We start from the raw sequence: 18,856 nt of genomic DNA on the forward strand, positions 1-18,856 counted from the left end.
TTGGCTGGGAAGGAGGATTGATAACAGTCATGGGTAGAAGAGCCGATTGGCTAAGGGGACGACAGTGAAGATGTAAGGAAGGCAGATAGCTAGGTGTGATCACAAAACACATCTGTGATAAAACACAGATTCCACTTAAAACAATATCAAAAGTCATTTCACATTTTCATGTCAGCTAATTTATAATTTGCATGGCTAATGAGCTTTCACAGCTTGGCATATATGGCTTGAAGGACTTGGCCAACGGTAATTACACTTGCTTTATAAAGTGGTGATACAATGACAGCAGTAAAAGAACTTTGATATTTTTATTTCAGCTAATTACATATTTGTATACTTCATGACCTAATCGGCGTTGATTATTGTTCATTACGTTGATCATAATATTTTCAATGAAGTTGCAAACATGTGGCAAAGGTTAAAATTTACACATAACTTCAATATGTAATGAAACACCTGAGCATTTTCAGTTCATATCTGGTATTACAATTTTTTCATGTACAGAGCCATAACTCAGACATGTTTCAACCAATTTTATTCAAAGTTGGTACAAAGACATTGACCAATGTCATACCGGTAGATACGCACGTCAATTTGTTTTGTTAAACGATCCAATATGGCTGCCATGCGGCCATTTTGCTACGATTTTTTCATGTACAAAGCCATAACTCAGACATGTTTCAACCGATTTTATTGAAAGTTGGTACAAGGACATTGACCAATGTCATAGATATGCACGTCGATTTGTTTTGTGATACAATCCAATATAGCTGCCAGGCGGCCATTTTATAACGATTTTTTCATGTACAGAGCCATAACTCAGGCATATCTCAACCGATTTTATTCAAAGTTGGTACAAGGACATTGACCTATGTCGTACATATGTACGTAGATTTGTTTTGTGATACGATCCAATATGGCTGCATGGCAGCCATTTTGTTACAATTTTTTCATGTCCTTAGCCAAAACTTGGACACGTCTCAACTGATTTTATTCACCAATTTTATTCAAACTTAGTACAAGGACATTGACCTATGTCATGCATATGCACATTGATTTGTTTTGTGATACAATCCAATATGGCCGCCTTGTGGCCATTTTTTTTCCCGATTTTTTCATATCCAGAACCATAACTCAGACATGTATCAAGCGAATTTATTCAAAGTTGGAACAAGGACATTGATTTCTTTATACATATGTATGTGGATTGGTTTCACGAGATTGTCCAGTATGGCCACATGGTAGCAATTTTGTTATGGTTGTTTCATGTCGAGTGCCATAACTCTGGCAAGTCTCAACTGATCTTATCCAAAGTTGGTACATGAACATTGACTTATGTCATACATATATGTGTTGATTTTTTAAACAGTAAGATCAAATATCGCTGCATGGCGGTGATTTTGTTAAAATTTTCTAATGTACAGAGCCATAACTCAGACATATTTCCACCAGTATCATTCAAAGTTGGTACAAGGACATCGACCTATTTCATACATATGCTCGCCAATTTTTTTCACGTCATGTAGCAGTAACATGTCAATTATTGAAGTTTCGTAAGTAGGCTGATATGTCAAGAAATACTGCATCAAATTCATGAAACTTTATACAGATGTTAAGCTCACATTTCTTTAACATTGAAAAAGACATTTATCAGTGTCATTGTTATTAATTTGTAATTGCATAAGTAATGAACTTTCCTAATTAGAGTGATATAGCCACAAATTAATACAACGTCAAATTTGATGAAACTTGATACAGATGTTGATCTCATAGTGTTGTAAATACTGCATCAAACTTTATGAAATATGGTACCAGTGATAATCTGTTAAGTGTTAGGATTGTATGCAAAAATGTTTTGCAACATCCTGTTGATTAATTCCTAGTTGACTCATTTTATGAACTTTAGGATGGTTTCCTACATTGGTTTTATGTTTTCATCACCATGGAACTCATTCTTGGCCATTTGAGCGCCATCTGTATCGAAGTATTTTTATCACAAACCTAATTAATGAAGAGGACTCTATCCTCTCTGAGGACATGTAATCAAAGTACCGTACCTATTAACAAGTGGGGACTGTGTCATCAACGATGACTTGTTTTTCAAAACCGCTAGTCAGACAGCTTTAATATTTGGTTTACAGGTCCCTAGGATGACCTTAGTGAGATAATTTCATACTGTCAGGAAATACTTAATTTTTTGCTCTCGTGTTCACACACGTGAGCATATGTCGCAGTGATGTCTGTCTGTCTGTCTGTCTGTCTGTCTGTCTGTCTGTTGGTCAGATATCTCAAAAACAGCTGATCGGATCAGAATCAAATCTGGTATATAGATTCAGTTAGCAAATGGCAAGAACTGATTAGTTTTTGGTGGGTGTGGCTTGTATACTTTTTGCTCATTTGCATAATTAATGATTTTAGAAAAAACAGATATACATTAAAAACAACCACACAATTTGATGAGATTTGCTACAAATGTTGATCACACCAAGATATATCAGCAATTGGAACCATTAAGGGGTGACATGAAAGATAGTTGCTAATTTGCATATCTAATGCACTTTCCTAGTTAGGGATATATATCTGATTTGACATGATCAAAATTGACCAAACTTGCTACATGTGTTGGAGATATTATCATACAACATTATTGAAAATCATTAAGCATTTTTACTTCAGCCAATTCCTAATTTACATATTTAATGAACATTGCTAATTAAGGATATATATCTGAAGTGACTGGACCAAAATTGATGAAACTTGCTATATACATTAAAGACACTATGATACAACATTATTGAAAGTTTTTTAGCTCCGCTGTCAGCGACGCGGAGCTTATCAAATAGGTTGATTTTCCGTCGTCGTCTGTCGTCGTCCGTCGTCGTCCGTCCTCTTCGTCCGTCAACAATTGCCTTCTCCTCTGAAACTGCATTTCCAATTGCTTTGAAATTTTATATGCAGTTCACTTGGGGTGACCTCACTTAAGTTTGTTCAAATCGTGGTGAAATTTGCATATTTGTATTTTTAGGGCAATTTTTGGTGTTTTTGGTAAAAAAATCTTCTTATCTGAAACCGCTTGTCAGATTGCTTGGAAATTTGATATACAGTTTACTTAGGGTGACCTTAGTCAGATTTGTTCAAATTGTGGTGAAATTTGCATATTTGTATTTTTAAGGCAATTTTTGTCATTTTTGGTAAAAAAATCTTTAGAAATCTTCTTCTTCAAAACTACCTGTCAGATAGCTTTGATATTTGGTACATATGTCCCTAGGGATGATCTATTTCAGATTTGTTCAAATTGTGCAGAAATATGCAAATTGCATTTTTAAGGCAATTTTTGCCATTTTTGGTCAAAAAATGTATTTCTCAAAAAGTACTGGTCAAATAGTTTTGAAATTTGGTATACACGTTTCTATAGATGAACTTAGTAATATATATTGAATTTCTGATGAAATCTGAAATTTTGTATTTTTGGGGCAATTTTTGCCATTTTTGGTCAAAAAATGTGTATTTCCAAAATCATTTATCTGATAGCTTTGAAATTTGGTATACAGGTTCCTACAGATAAACTACATGATATTTATTGAAATTGTGATGAAATCTGCAATTTTGTATTTTTGGGGCAATTTTTGCCATTTTTGGTCAAAAAATGTGTATTTCCAAAACTACTCATCTGATAGCTTTGTAATTTGGTATACAGGTTTTTACAGATCACCTTAATGATATTTGTTGAAATTATGATGAAATCTGCAATTTTGTAATTTTGGGGCAATTTTTGCCATTTTTGATCAAAATGTGTTTCTCAAAAATTACTGGTCTGATAGCTTGAAATTTGGTATACAGGTTTCTACAGATGAGTTCAGTAATATATAATGAATTTTTGATGAAATCTGTAATTTTGTATTTTGGGGGCCATTTTTGCCATTTTTGGTCAAAACGTATATTTCCAAAACTACTCATCCGATAGCTTTGAAATTGTGTATACAGGTTTCTATAGATGAACTAAATGATATTTATTAAAAAATAATGATGAAATCTGCAATTTTGATTTTTTGGGGCAATTTTTCCCATTTTTGGTCAAAACATGTGTTCCTCAAAAAAAGTACTGGTCTAACAGCTTTGAAATTTGGTATACAGGTTTCTATAGATGAAGTTATGAACTAAATTTGATCTCTTGAAATTATGATGAAATCTGCAATTTCATTTTTTGGGGCAATTGTTGCCATTTTTGGTCAGAAAATTTTATAAAACTACTCATCAGATAGCTTTGGTTGACATGTTCTTAGGGATGATCCGATGTGATATATTCAAAGTATGATGAAATCTTCAATTGTGTATTTTTGCAGCTTATTTTAGCCACTTTTTCCTGGCCTCTGCATTAAGCTATCAAAGATTTCCACCTTCCTCATCAACATGTGTAAAAAATAGTTATTCTCTACATAAACACAGTGGAGCTATATCGGCCGCTAGGTCGCTTTTTAGCAGTTTTCAGCCAATTCCGAATTTGCATATTTAATGAACTTTCCTAATTAGGGATATATATCTGAATTAACTTGATTGTGGTGGTTGAAACTTGCTGTATACATCAAAGATACTGTTATATAACATTATTGAAAGTCAAAGACATTTTTACTTTGGCCAATTCCTAATTTACATATTAAATGAATTTTCATAATTAGGGAGATATATCTGAATCGACTTGATCAAAATTGATGAAACTTGCTATGTACATTAAAGGCATTATAATACAATATTATTGAAAGTCACTAAGCATTTTCTCTTCAGCCAATTCCTAATTTGCATATTTAATGCACTTTCCTAGTTAGGGATATATATCTGATTTGACACGATCAAAATTTACCAAACTTGCTACATGTATTGGAGATACTATGATACAACATTATTGAAAATCATTAAGCATTTTTACATAAGCCAATTCCTAATTTACATAATTAATGAACTTTGCTAATTAGGGATATATATCTGAATTGACTGGACCAAAGTTGATGAAACTTGCTATATACATTAAAGATACTATTATTGAAAGTCATCAAGCATTTTTCCTTCAGCCAATTCCTAATTTGCATTTTCAATGATCTCTTCTAATTAGGGATATATACTGGGATTTACTTGATCAACGTTGGCAAAACATGCTATGTACATTGATGATTATACCAGGTTAAAACAATATTGAAAGTCATTTCACATTTTCATGTCAGCTAATTTGTAATTTGCATATCTAATGAGCTTTCACAGTTTGGCATATATGGCTTGAAGGACTTCGCTAAAGGTAATTACACTTGCTATATAAAGTGGTGGTACAATCATAGGGTCCTCGATCTCCAATGATGATGATGATGATTAAACATTTAAAAATGAAGAAAAATAAAAATACATTTGGACTCAGTAAAGTTGTTGTTGTTGTTGTTATTGTTGTTGTTGTTGTAGTAGTTGATAGTATTTGCAGAAAAGGACAAATTATGCGCTGCAAAATTCAATACAGCCTCACTCTACACATGGAGGTAAGCTACCACCATGCTATACACATGCTGCAAAATTCAATACAGCCGTTATACATATATACACATGCGCTGCAAAATTCAGACAGAGCTGAATGGGCCCAGCGTGAAAACCCGGAAGCAACATAAGTTTCTCACATCTTTGGAAAGAACGTTCTCTCGCTATGGGTGAACGTCACTGTTAAAGTTACCAGAATTTAGTACGCAGACGCATGCAGATAGTGTCGTCCATAGTCTTCCAAAGACGTGAAAAACTTACGTTGCTTCTGGGTTTTCAGGCTGGGCCCATTCAGCTCTGCAATTCGTTCGATTTGAAATGCACCAACGTGACTTAATCGGCCGCTGGGGTTTTTAAAACTGGAATGTAAGAGACGACAAGATGCACCGAAAAAGCTGCCGATTTGTTGACTTTTCATCGGTAAAAGGTAAAAATGTTTGAGTATGATTGAGAAGGACTAATGTGCTTTGACCCTAAGTCGAATTTTACCACTCTCGATGCTTGCTATGTGCATTTTTGGCGATTGAAAAGAAAGTGTGTGGCAATGAAGTGACATCCCTTGGGTAAAGTTAGGCTGTATTGAATTTTGCAGCGCATGTGTATAGCATGGTGGTAGCTTACCTCCATATGTACAGTGAGGCTGTATTGAATTTTGCAGCGCATAATTTGTCCTTTTCTGCAAATACTATAAACTACAACAACAACAACAACAATAACAACAACAACGACTTTACTGAGTCCAAATGTATTTTTATTTTTCTTCATTTTTAAATGTTTAATCATCATCATCGGGGATCGAGGACCCTATGGTAAAATGATAGCAGTCAAAGAAGGTATTTTTATTCTAGCTAATAACGGATTTGTATACTTCATGGTCTTTTAGAGTTAATCGGCATTGAATATTGTTCAACATGTTGATCATAATACTTTCAATGAAGTTGCAAACATGTGGCAAAGGTTCAAATTTACACATAACTGCAATAATAATGAAACACGTGAGCATTTTCAGTTCACATCTAGTGTACCGGTATAGTAGCTTCAGGGACTTTGGCCCTATGTTTTTTAGTTCTAACTGTGTCACATTAAAAAGGCGAGGTTGTTCGTGAAACGAATTCCGGGATAGGCTTTGGTATGCGTACGATCGGCAGTGCATGTAGCGTACCACGCTTAAACTTGTGTAATCTCAGACCTAATTAATGAACAGGACTCTATTCTCTCTGAGGACTTGTAATTAAAGTACCCATTAACAAGTGGGGACTGTGTCATCAACGATGACTTGTCTTAGTTATAAAATTTGCTAGGGTTGTTGAGGTTTCTTCTTGAACTGTATTTGTCTAAAAGGAATGTAACATATTGACTTTTTTGGTTCAAAAGTCCTTGTTTAGTGGGATTGGATGCATAGAAAGTGTCATACACTTTAAGCATTAAAGGTCTGGTGAAATGCCCATGTTGCAAAATCACAAAAATACAGTTGATGGTCTATAAAACAGTTGCATTCATTTCTTTTTTGGTTTAGCGCGCGTGATTATGAAATATGGCAAAAGAAAAATGCAATGTGGGCGTGTCCCCCGAGCCTCTCCAGTCGACTATTTTCGGCTTTCCGAAGTTTGCCCGACGTCGTATCTCATAACGGGAAGTGAAGTATTTCACACCTCCATAAGCTCCCCACGGGGGGTAACTTCTAGGGTTTCCGCTTACATGATCAGGACAGTGTCCTCCTTCACTTTGGGAAGACGTTGTTCTTTTGGTGGCTGTGACAGCGGCAAGAACATGAACGGCTCAACTGTAAACTTTTTCAAGTTCCCGTCAAGTGTGGAGTGTTTGAACCATAATGTGCTTGTCTCGGCTGGTTCGTGCGATCGGCCACGGTCCCTCTGCTGAGCCTGCCTCGCTACTCGCTACACAGAAGGTTGGGACCGCAATGCAAGTCAACTGCATGAACACCAACACTGAACGTTGTGACTGCCATTAAAATGCACTAGTCTACAACACGGAACGTCGTGACCGCAATGCAAATCGACAGTAAAAAACGTAAATGGGACCGTGATTAAAATGCACTACAACTACGACACGGAAGGTTGGAACCACGATGCAAATCAGCTGCATGAACAGCAACACTGAACGTTGAGACTACCATTAAAAACGAACAACAACACGGAACGTACAGATCATGATACAAATCATGGAGGTAGAGTCCTCTATGATACAAAACGACAGCAACACGGAATGCGTCGTTGGGACGGCAATTACTGAGGCTAAATTGAAGAACAACAGGGAATACCGGACCACGAGGAACGCGATGCAACTCGACCACAACATGGAATGTTTAAGACCGTAATTAAAATGCACAACACAGAACATCTAGACCGCAATCAGTGTAAATCAACACAGTTGCGAGTGGAGTGATACGTACCAGCCGCCACGTACTATGCATATAATCACAGTCCCTCTATCCACCGGTCTGGAAACGCCTATTGTAAAAGGTGTCAATCACCTAGACCGCACAGCTGAACCGCGATACGAGGGCCAGTCACGTGATAATGCGTAGCTTGGGTTTGTCCTGCATGCCACAGTCCCCGATTGTGTGTACGCTTTTCTCGAATTTTCGCTGTTTTTGGCTCTATTTAAGTGTTCTCTGCGTCTATCTACGACACGAAGACAGAAATTATCATATCCTGAAACCGGTGTGTGTTTTTCGTGATCCTTATCCCATCGTAAATGATGATAGTGTGCGATAATTTCTGGGTTTGTCCGCTGCGAGTGTGTTGACGTACGTAGCACAAGCAACGGCTGGAACACAGTCCCTCAGAGGGACTGTGGCTGGAATCACACCGGAAAATTTGTGGTCCCTTTCTCTTGCAATGCTAGTAGTCAGTGTCTCCAAATATGATCTAAATATGTTTTCTGTGTAATATTCTGTGAAATCATGTCTGTTAACTGAACAGAATAGGAAAGACAACTGCAGAAATGCATGTAGATTTTAGTTGTGTGGTCGCACATTTTCCCATGCAGCGTCAATATGGCGAACTCTCGATACGTACGCTCGCTCAGGCACGGCTGGAAACACACCGGAAAATTTGTGGTCCCTTTCTCTTGCAATGCTAGTAGTCAGTGCCTCCAAATATGATCTCAATATGTTTTCTGTGTAATATTCTATAATATTCTGTGAAATTATGTCTCTAACTGAGCAGAATAGGAACGACAACTGCTGAGAAATGCACGTAGATTTTATTCGCATATTTTCCATGTAGCGTCAATATGGCGAACTCTCGATACGTACGCTCGCGCTCAGGCACAGTAAATACCTTTTACAAAATGCTATCATGTCAACACAACAACAAGTTTGGTAATGAACTACTCAGCTGTCGATGTTAATATTCAGCTGATTTTGCCTGTCTTCTTGATTTCGGGCAATAGTCCATGACACTTGCGAACAGTGCGTGGCCATTTTGTTTTTCGATCGTGATCATAATGCAACCATAATGTGTGGTCCCTTTCAAGCTTTATCTAGAGGGGCAACGTTACCCATTTAATGAAAAAATAAATTGTTTAGTGTTTCTAAAGGGAACAAGTTGTAATGTTTTGTGATATTCTGAAAATAACAACCCACAAACGTCATGTTTTTGAACGATCACATTGCGGCTGTCATAGGATCGTGGGGTAGCGACATCGATATAACGGCCTGTTGAACATTGTCAGTGTCCTTTGTTTAAGGTGTGAATCGTGTGTTTGTTCATATCACGGAGTGTCACAAAGAAACCAGCCACGTTTCCAGACCGGTGGATAGAGGGACTGTGATATAATAATTGGCACAGTTGCGAGTGGAGTGATACGTACCGGCCGCCGCGTACTATGCATATAATAATTATTATATGCATAGTACGCGGCGGCCGGTACGTATCACTCCACTCGCAACTGTGTAAATCAACTATAACACCGAACCTTGTTGCCTCGATTAAAATGCGTATGTCTGCTATGTATAGCAAAAGTTTCAATTCTCGCGAGCGAGCGTTCCTATGCCCGCTGTACACTGGACAAAATGACGTCAAATTTATCACAAGGGCTCGATTGCGTGTGTGTAAGTTTCAATTCTCGCGAGAGCCATTTATGCATGCTGTACACTAGACTAGATGACGTCAAATCTCTCGCGAGACTTGGCTCGATTGCAAATACGTACGACGCGACGGAAAGAACGCAATAATACGGAAGTAGACACAGTTTTTGCGAATCGCCGAGAGAGAAGCGCAGATTAAACAAAAGACTAAAAAACCCACGTTTTTTCTTTATTTACCATATTTTTTAAACAAAAATCAGTTTCGCCACTGTGGCGAATTAGGATCGATTTTTTTTCGCCACTTCGGATTTCGATTCGCATTGGCGAACGTGGCGAATGGGCAGCGCGAAGCCTGTTTTGTTAGCGGATACCGGGCAGAGATAAGGCGGCGTTGGACCGCTATTCGATGTAAATGAACACACCTGTGACGTCACAGACGGCCAACCTTGACTCCCGCTGAGGGCGTGACCTGAGTGTCGCAAAATGACCCCATGAAAGCCGCGCATAGAAATATCAAAAAAATTAACACTTGCGCGTACTTTTAGGTTGCAATTTTGTTGCGAGTGTAATAGTATTGACCTCCTGGAAGATATTCTGTCACACGACCGGGACCATTTCACCAGAGCTTTAATGTGACAGTCATATATTATTTCCTCCGGTGTTCCTTGTTTCTCGACCTTGTAAATTATTTATTTACCATGATTGATACTGATTGTTGGCCCTGTTTTGATATCATATTACAGACTCTTTATTTTGATAATTTCTAATTTGATCAAATTTTAATATCTGTGGCAGTAAAAGATGTTGAATTTACAGAACTGCTTGAGTTCTCTTGGACTACTCATTCTGTGTTGTGTTTTGCAGCTCTGAAGTATGATTCGGCAAATGTTGGTTTACTATGGGAAAGAGGTAACTTGTATAAGAAGCTTGGAGATCATAAGCATGCTATGGAGTCATATCAAGCAGTGTTAAGACTCTTGCACTCGGGCGAAGGTGATAAATATCTTGACTTAGCAAGAGAAATATCAACAGTAAGTAGGATTTTAGTTCACATTTGGTATACCAGTATGTATATTTACAAAAGAATTTATATGGTCAGTCCATGGCATCTGTATGTCTTTCTTTCGGTATATTTTAGCTCCCATATGGCCATATATATATGTGTCAATGGAAGCTGTTCTTATGGTGGGCAATATTATCTATCTGGGAGGCACAGACTATTGATTTCTGACCTGTCACATAGCTGATAGTTGACCACTTATTAAAAATAGTATCAAGTGGCCACATTTTGGCATTTTTTCAAAATGGCAGTGCTTCTTTTCTACACAAATTTCACACGGTAAGCTACTTTTAAATGAAATTCTATGCCTCAAACATGCCCTATCAAAAGAGAAAATGATTTGAGAGTACTGATGTCAAGTTTCTTTTGGAAAATGTTGTTTTGCTATTAAGAAAATTGATTTCTCATGGAAGATTTTGATTTGTGTAATATGGGTTTTGAAGCACACATATTTTATGAATATACATTCAACATATCCCTGTGATTCCATATCTGACTTTTGCCAAGAGTTCTAGACCAGAGAACCATACTCATAACAGGTCCTTGCAAGGGAAGTATAAAGAGGTTTAAAAGTTTGAACCTGAGAAAAAGTTTGAGTTTTCATTTCACAAAATCCAAAATTCTAAAGAATTTATTTATAGTATAAGAAACATGAGCTATTAAACCTAAATTTAAGATTAACCAAACCCCAAACTCTTATTTTTAGCTCTCATTTGGTATACCAAAGACAGCTTATAGTATAAGGTGAATCTTTTCATTTGCATCTCATTTACATGTCATCTGTGTGTGTGTATGTATGTATGTATGTACTGTACTTGTCTGAGTATAAGTCCCCGGTTCGGCAACACAAAATGACGGTAAAACTAGGGGAGGGGCTTATACTCGAGCAACCCGGTGTTATCTGCCATGGACGCTTAATTTATGCTAATTTTATGCACGAATTTTTTCAACACCACGCGACCTTCTATTGCTTTCAAAATCGACTTAAAAATCGAAAGAAATTGATAGTACAAGCTATAAAGCTATAAATAAAGAAATTACATTTTGGTGAAAATTCAGCGTAAAAAAAACCCAAACTTGAAACAAAGACGTCATGCATGCTGCTGATCAACAGTAATGTGAACTGGCATGCACTGCCTACACGGAAAGGCAATTCAACACTCCAGGATTATAATGTCTACATCTTTTGGAAAAAAACAAAATAGCAGTGAAAATTGTATAGTCACCAGGAAAGTCTTCACAAGTGAAAGGATAATTGCTTCAAACAAAAGAAACTGCATGTTTAGAGGATGAAAACGGCCATGAAAACATCGTGGACGTAAATGAAAATAAACAATGGCGTGGCGGACGTGAGTGAGACTATTCTATTGAGGGGACGGGGGTGAGCAGGGTCAAAGAATCAAGAAAGTACTGGAAAAACGTGTCATTTTCCTTACGATGCTGTCAAGGGAACTCCAGTTTCCCATTGTTTTAACATCTTTTAATAGTTTTATTTATTATCAAAAAGTAATTTTACCAAGTTTAATGACCAAATATACTCTCCTAACCTTTCTGTATTTGAGTTAAACTAGGGTAGGGGCTTATACACGGATGTAATGCATTTTCAAAAACCCTCTGAAATCAGTAGGGGGGGCTTACACACAAGCAGGGGCTTATGCTCGGACGAGTACAGTATGTATGTATGTCTGTTAGTCTGTCCGGATCAAAAAAACTAAACTGCAGCAGCTACCGTCTTAGTATTTGGTGTACAGGTGCACCCAGGGTTGGAAATGTGATTTGTTCAAGTGAACATGTCAGTGTCAAAAATATGCAAATGAGGGAAAAAAAGGAAAAATCCTGCAAATTGCTAAAAGTCAGCAACCATCAGATTTGGTTGAAACTTGGTATGTAGGTTCCTTTTGGTATTCTAAATTAGGTGTGTACAACTTTGGATGAAATTTGCATGTTTGTATTTTTTGGGTAATTTATTCAGTTTTTAGTCAACAAATCTTCTCGGAAGCAGCTTTGAAAGTTGGTATCCATGTTCTTCGGGATGACCTCAGTCATACTTGTAAAAATTGTAGTGAATTTTTAGCTCCCATATATGCATATGTATATATTCAAATGGGAGGTATTCTTATAAGGTGGCAAAATGGTGTCTGTGTGTATGTATGTATGGATGTGTATCCGTTAAGATCAAAAACACAAAAACTGCAATACCCACAATCTTCATAATTGGTACTGAAGGGCATTCCAGGCTGGAGATGTGAATTTCTTTTTGATGTTTGTGTGAAAACATGCAAATGAGATACAAAAAAGTGAAAATCTGTGAAGATGTTGCAACTAAGGAACCCTTTGGCAGAATATGTTGATATCTTGTGCAAAGGAAGGTAACATAAATCCTTTGCACAAATGCCAATTTTACAGGGATATCTTTCATTTTGTATTTTTAAGATTTTTTTTCGTAATTTTATACCTACTGGAACTAAGAGTATGTAATGTGGTGATTTAGTAAGCATTTGATATGATTAACTGTATTTGGTGTTGAAATGTGGTAAAAAAAAATCATTAGAAAATATAGCTCCGGTGATTTTAGCAGGTTTGGTTTCCAACAAATATATTCCAAAATTTTTTCAATGTTTGGGAGTATCAACGTTGTAAATAGTTGACACACTTCCTGCCATCCTGCCATCTGGTTATGTACATTTCATGCAAAGATGGTCAATACAAGGGGTGGACCATTTGATATCCTTGGGGGTCCTGGCAGATTTTGAAAAAAATTCCAAACAAATGTCAATAAAAAAATTACTCAGAGAAGGTTTGACAAAAAGAAAAGGTGGAAGAGTGGGAAAAAGCACAATGGATCAGATAAAAAAGATAATGTACCTCATCAATCTTCCAGACTACCCCCCCCCCCTGTATTAAATGCCCTGATGTCTTTTTTTGCACTCAATCAACCATGCAGTGTATCTTACTTAAAGATGTCAAGTTAGGTAAGGATTTGAAAGGAATAGTCAAGTTCACAACAGTTAAATTTCTTAACTTTATCTCTTATTATTATTATTATTATATATTATTGTTATTATCATTAGACTTTATTTAAATTCGATAAACTGTTGAGCCTGAGGCTCTTCTCACACAGAGTCAAGTAAAACAAAATTTACAATATTTAGTTTAAAAAATAATTCAGGAAGAAAACTTTATACTGAAAAAAAAAGCAAAATGTAAAAACGCTTCGAGTAAAAAAATCTAAAAACAAATAAAAAATTACGTAAAAGTAAGATTATCCCAACTATTTAAAAAAATGGCACTTGCAATTTCTTTTGAATGATAGAAGTGAAGAGCTAGATTTGATCTTTCCATGCAAAGTATTCCATGTTTTAACCCCGTTGTACATTAAACTTCTTTTGAAAAATTGGGTTCTGTGCCCTGGAATATACAGATCTTTTCTGTTTGCAGACCTTAATATGTGTTCCATCTGTGGATCTGCTTTACACCTCTGAAAATATCAAGATAATCAGGAGCAAGGTTATTCAGAACTTTGTACATTAAAACTGATTCATTATATAAAACTTTTTCACAAATTGGCATCCACGTTAAGGATTTAAATGAAACATAACTTGGAGTATTAAAATGTTGATCTAAAATCACTCTAGCAACAGATTTCTTCTTTCTTGCTATACGAGATAAAAGAGTGGTTGAACAATGACCCCATATGTTCGAACAATAATCAAAATTAGGTAAAGTGAAACAATTATAAACATCAACATTGCCTTTTTAGTAAACTGTAAAAGCTTAAAAGCAACTTTACCATATACTTTACTGACATGTTCATCTCAGGTCAAAGTATCACCAATTGACAGACCTAAAAGGTTTTCTTGCTTATTAAACACATTCAAGCTGCTCGTCATTACAAACAACTTTTATACATTTGTCTGTTCTAGATTTTTCTGGGAGGTTCCAATGACCATCACCTTGGTCTTTTCTGTATTTATACACATGTTATTATTACAACACTAGCTCAAAATGGATATCATATCACCATTGAGCTTAGTTTCAAATTCTTGGATATTGTGGCCAACCGCCTGTGCCGCTGTGTCGTCAGCATACATATTGATTTCTGAATTAACTAAAGCTAGGGGGAGATCATTAATAAAAAGCAGGAAGAAAAGGGAACCTGGAATGGAGCCCTGAGGGACACCAACACTAAGTGGAAGAGCGTCACTCAAGGTCCCATTGAAGCTAACTGACTGGGATCTATTTGTTAAATATGATGTAAGGAAAAGAAGAGTTTTGTCGGAACACCCATAAAGTTTCAGTTTTTGCAGCAATATATTGTGATTAACAAGGTCAAATACTTTCCTGAAGTCTATCAACAAAAGCCCAATGAGGTTGCCTTTGTCAATTTCTTGAAACCATAAATTTGTAAGGTAAGTAAGAGCAGTTTGACAGGAATGAAGCTTATGAAAACCAGATTGATTGTTGGACAATAAGTTGTGACAAAACTGAAAATCAAAAAAATGGGTGTGAACATGTCTTTCCAATAGTTTAGAAAGAACAGGTAAAACTGAAATCGGTCTGTAGTTTGAGACATCGATTGCACCTTTTTTGAAAAATGGTGTAACTTTTGCAGATTTCCATTGTTGTGGAAAGGAACTGGATGTAACTGCATAGTTAAAAAGTACTGTGAGGCTTAAAGTAATCTCATTGGCTCCAATCTTTAAAAAGCGTGCACTTATACCGTCTAAACCAGTGGATTTCTTGCAATTTGTACCAGTAAGAAATTTCTTTTGTGTCATAATCCTTGTGTAATTGGTTAAGTTTGTAAGTTGTTCCAAATGTGGATGCACCAGTTGTACTGGAAGAAAACAATGTTTACTTTTCCCTGTAGGGTTTCTGAGTTAATGATTGTATGTTGAAATCTCTCCTTCTATCTGGTGTACGGACAAATTGTAAAACATTGGTTGCTTGTTAATGTATTTCAGTCTATGTCAAATATTGGTCGTGAAAAATCAAGAACAGTTTGCTGTGTGCTTGTAAAAGATAACATACTTGTCAATACATAAACTGCCTTGCAGATTGATCTTCTTAAAAATTATCACAGAAGTAGAAAAGGAAAAGAAACTAATCAAATTGCTTTAACATATTCACCCTGAGTGCCTGTTGGCCCATATTTAACTATTGTATCATTACATTCAGCCGTTATATCTTATTCACTCTCCATGGACCAAGGCACACTTGGGGTCAATGTCATCACTCTGTAGTCTGGGTCATTACCAAAATTGGTGACTCATTATGATAATGTATTCCGGCTTTTAGCTAATCATTGACCAGATTACATCATTATTATAGTACAGGTCACGCCAGGGCACAAATTACGCGCCAAGTGTGATCGGCAGTTTTGGGCTGCTTATTAAGCCTCTGTCTTATGAATTTCAACGACTTTCAACTGTCAACATAATCCACGTGTTCTGCAGAAGGTCATGTCCAACAACGAGTCTGATGAGTGAAAAAATATTTGAGATATTTACAATTCATTTCTACCTCCAGTTTCTTGATTTCGCCCAAGTACCGAGAATCATTTTGTAGATGTTCGTAATCTCTATTTTCTATCCTGGGTCGGTAACACTGCTGGTGGACAGAATTGTCCCCGAGGTTATCGTTCGCCCAGTTAAAGCGATGAAATTCGTTTCTTCGCTTCGATAAAGTGTGTATGTGCGATGTATGATAGTGAGCATGCGTGCGTGAGTGCTTCACGAACTCTACAACGTGTTGAAAGGTCTCAGTCAGAAAAATGTAACAACTTAGCCGGCTATTGAACCACTCTTTTTGGGAGTGGAGATTTAGCCGACTGGTTCTGTCTCAGGCCTCTCAGCTAGGCGACTGATGCCGTATGTTGTGGGTTCGAATCCGATTGAAAACTATCCGTATTTTCTATCCTGGGTCGGTAACACTGCTGGTGGACAGAATTGTCCCCGAGCTTATCGTTCGCCCAGTTAAAGCGATGAAATTCGTTTCTTCGCTTCGATAAAGTGTGTATGTGGATGTATGATAGTGAGCATGCGTGCGTGAGTGCTTCACGAACTCTACAACGTGTTGAAAGGTCTCAGTCAGAAAAATGTAACAACTTAGCCGGCTATTGAACCACTCTTTTTGGGAGTGGAGATTTAGCCGACTGGTTCTGTCTCAGGCCTCTCAGCTAGGCGACTGATGCCGTATGTTGTGGGTTCGAATCCGATTGAAAACTATCCGTATTGTGTAGGTACGCGTATGGCATTGTGCAAGAAGGAAGAGCGATGTCAGAGCTTTAAAATGATAACCATTTTGTAGTTGTCTTACACAGACTAAAAATGGTACACGATTTTGAAAATGTGTTGACAGAGTGGCCACACAACTGTTCGACATTATGACAGAATATGGTAGAATTTGTGATCGCTGCCATCTCTGATACAAATGGGTTTTTTTGAATGATCTGTATAGGTACACAATTTATATTTCGCAGGACGTCAGGCCAGAGTCCGGGGATCACAGCGTTATATGGGGTTTTGCTGTCTGAGCCAGACTAAAAATGATACGTGATTTTAAACATGTGTGTTGACAGAGTGGCTACACAACTGATCGACGTTAAAACAGAATAAGTAGAATTTTTGATCGCTGCCATCTTTGATACAAATCAAGTTTTCTGAAAGATCTTTGAAGGTATACAATTTATATTTGGCAGGACTTGAGGCCAGAGCCCAGGGATAACAGCGATATATGGGTTTTGGTTGTCTGTTCTTTGGTACCAGCAAAGAACACCAAATCGTCTGCAAATAATATGTAAAAAAGTTTAACCATACCAAGAGAGCAACCTTCAACCCATGAATCTCTACTAAACTCTTCATAGATATCATTTAGAAAGAAAGAAAATAAAAAGGGCGAGAGGATACAGCCTTGCCTGACTCCAAAAGGACAATTAAAAAAGTCTGTCATACCATTACTGCCAAGTACACAGGCTTTGACTTGAGTGTACACAGCCGTCAAGGCTTTGAACATCTTACCCTGGAGTCCTGCTTTACCCAATTTAAAGAACAAAGCTGTTCTATGAACTCTGTCGAAGGCTTTCTCAAAGTCTACAAAAGCACAGTAAAAACGCCCCCATTTACAGCTTAAATATTTCTGAATAAAAGTGTGCGAAAGAAAAATATTATCAATGGTGCTATACCCTTTCCTAAATCCAGCCTGTTCTTCTCTAAGTGGAGCGGCGTTTTCTTCCCAGAAAAGTAACCGATTGTACAGAACACGTGTATAGATTTTACTAATAATAGGTAAAAGGGTTATGCCCCGATAATTTTTAGCCAGAGATTTGTCACCTTTCCTGTGAATAGGGAAAATAACACCCTGGCACCATGAAACTGGGAAAACACCGTTACTGAAAAGATGGTTAAATAAAGTATGTGAAAGGGGAACAATAACATTACTACATTGCTTAAAAAATTCTGCTGAAATACCATCGATACCAGGAGATTTGTTGTTTTTCAGACACTTAATACTTTCAATAATTTCTTCTTGTGAAAACCTTTTCGTGTATTGATATTTGTTGTGTAGATGAAAAATATGATTTTGAGAAACTCTTTATTTTAATTTTTTGATATTGTTGAAAATATGCAAATTAGTGCCAGAAAAGGCGTTTTTGGTAAAAAATCTTGTTTTTCATAACCGCTGGTCAGACAGCTTTGTTATTTGGTATACAGGTCCCTAGGGATAACCCAACTTGGATTTGTTCAAATTGTGATGAAATATACAAATCTGTATTTTTAAGGAATTTTTTTGTCATTTTTGGTCAAAACTTTAACCGCTCGTCTGACAGCTTTGATATTTGGTATACAGGTTCCTACAGATGAACTAAATATGATATATTGAATATATGACAAAATCTGCAATTTTGTATTTTTGGTGCAATTTTTGCCATTTGTGGTCAAAATATATGTTTCTCAAAAACTACTTGTGTGATGCCTTTGATATTTTGTATACAGGTTCCTAGGGGTTGTCTTAGTGTGATATATTGAATTTGATGAAATCTTCAATTTTTTGCTCACGTGTTTACACACGTGGGCATATGTCTCAGCGATGTCTGTCTGTCTGTGTGTCTGTCTGTCTGTCTGTCTGTCTGTCTGTCTGTCTGTTGGTCCATTATCTCAAAAACGGCTTATAAGATCAGAATCAAATCTGGTACATATATATATTCAGTTAGCAAATGGCAAGAACTG

The 18,856-nt window shown here is 36.8% G+C and overlaps 1 protein-coding gene across 6 annotated transcripts in view; it reads left to right on the top strand.

Moving 5' to 3' along the window:
• LOC139139392 (general transcription factor 3C polypeptide 3-like) overlaps window positions 1-18,856 on the top strand; it is a 500,706-nt gene that overhangs the window by 159,176 nt on the left and 322,674 nt on the right. For all 6 annotated transcript variants that reach the window (XR_011553793.1, XM_070708296.1, XM_070708298.1 and 3 more), the window contains exon 6: window positions 10,433-10,599. Coding sequence is in view for 5 of the 6 variants with exons in the window: in XM_070708296.1 (XP_070564397.1) it covers window positions 10,433-10,599 (167 nt within the window). In the remaining variant the exon portion in view is untranslated. The remainder of the gene's footprint in view (window positions 1-10,432; window positions 10,600-18,856) is intronic.

This window comes from Ptychodera flava, chromosome 8 (genome assembly GCF_041260155.1).
Source record: "Ptychodera flava strain L36383 chromosome 8, AS_Pfla_20210202, whole genome shotgun sequence".
Classification (NCBI taxonomy): Eukaryota; Metazoa; Hemichordata; class Enteropneusta; family Ptychoderidae; genus Ptychodera; species Ptychodera flava.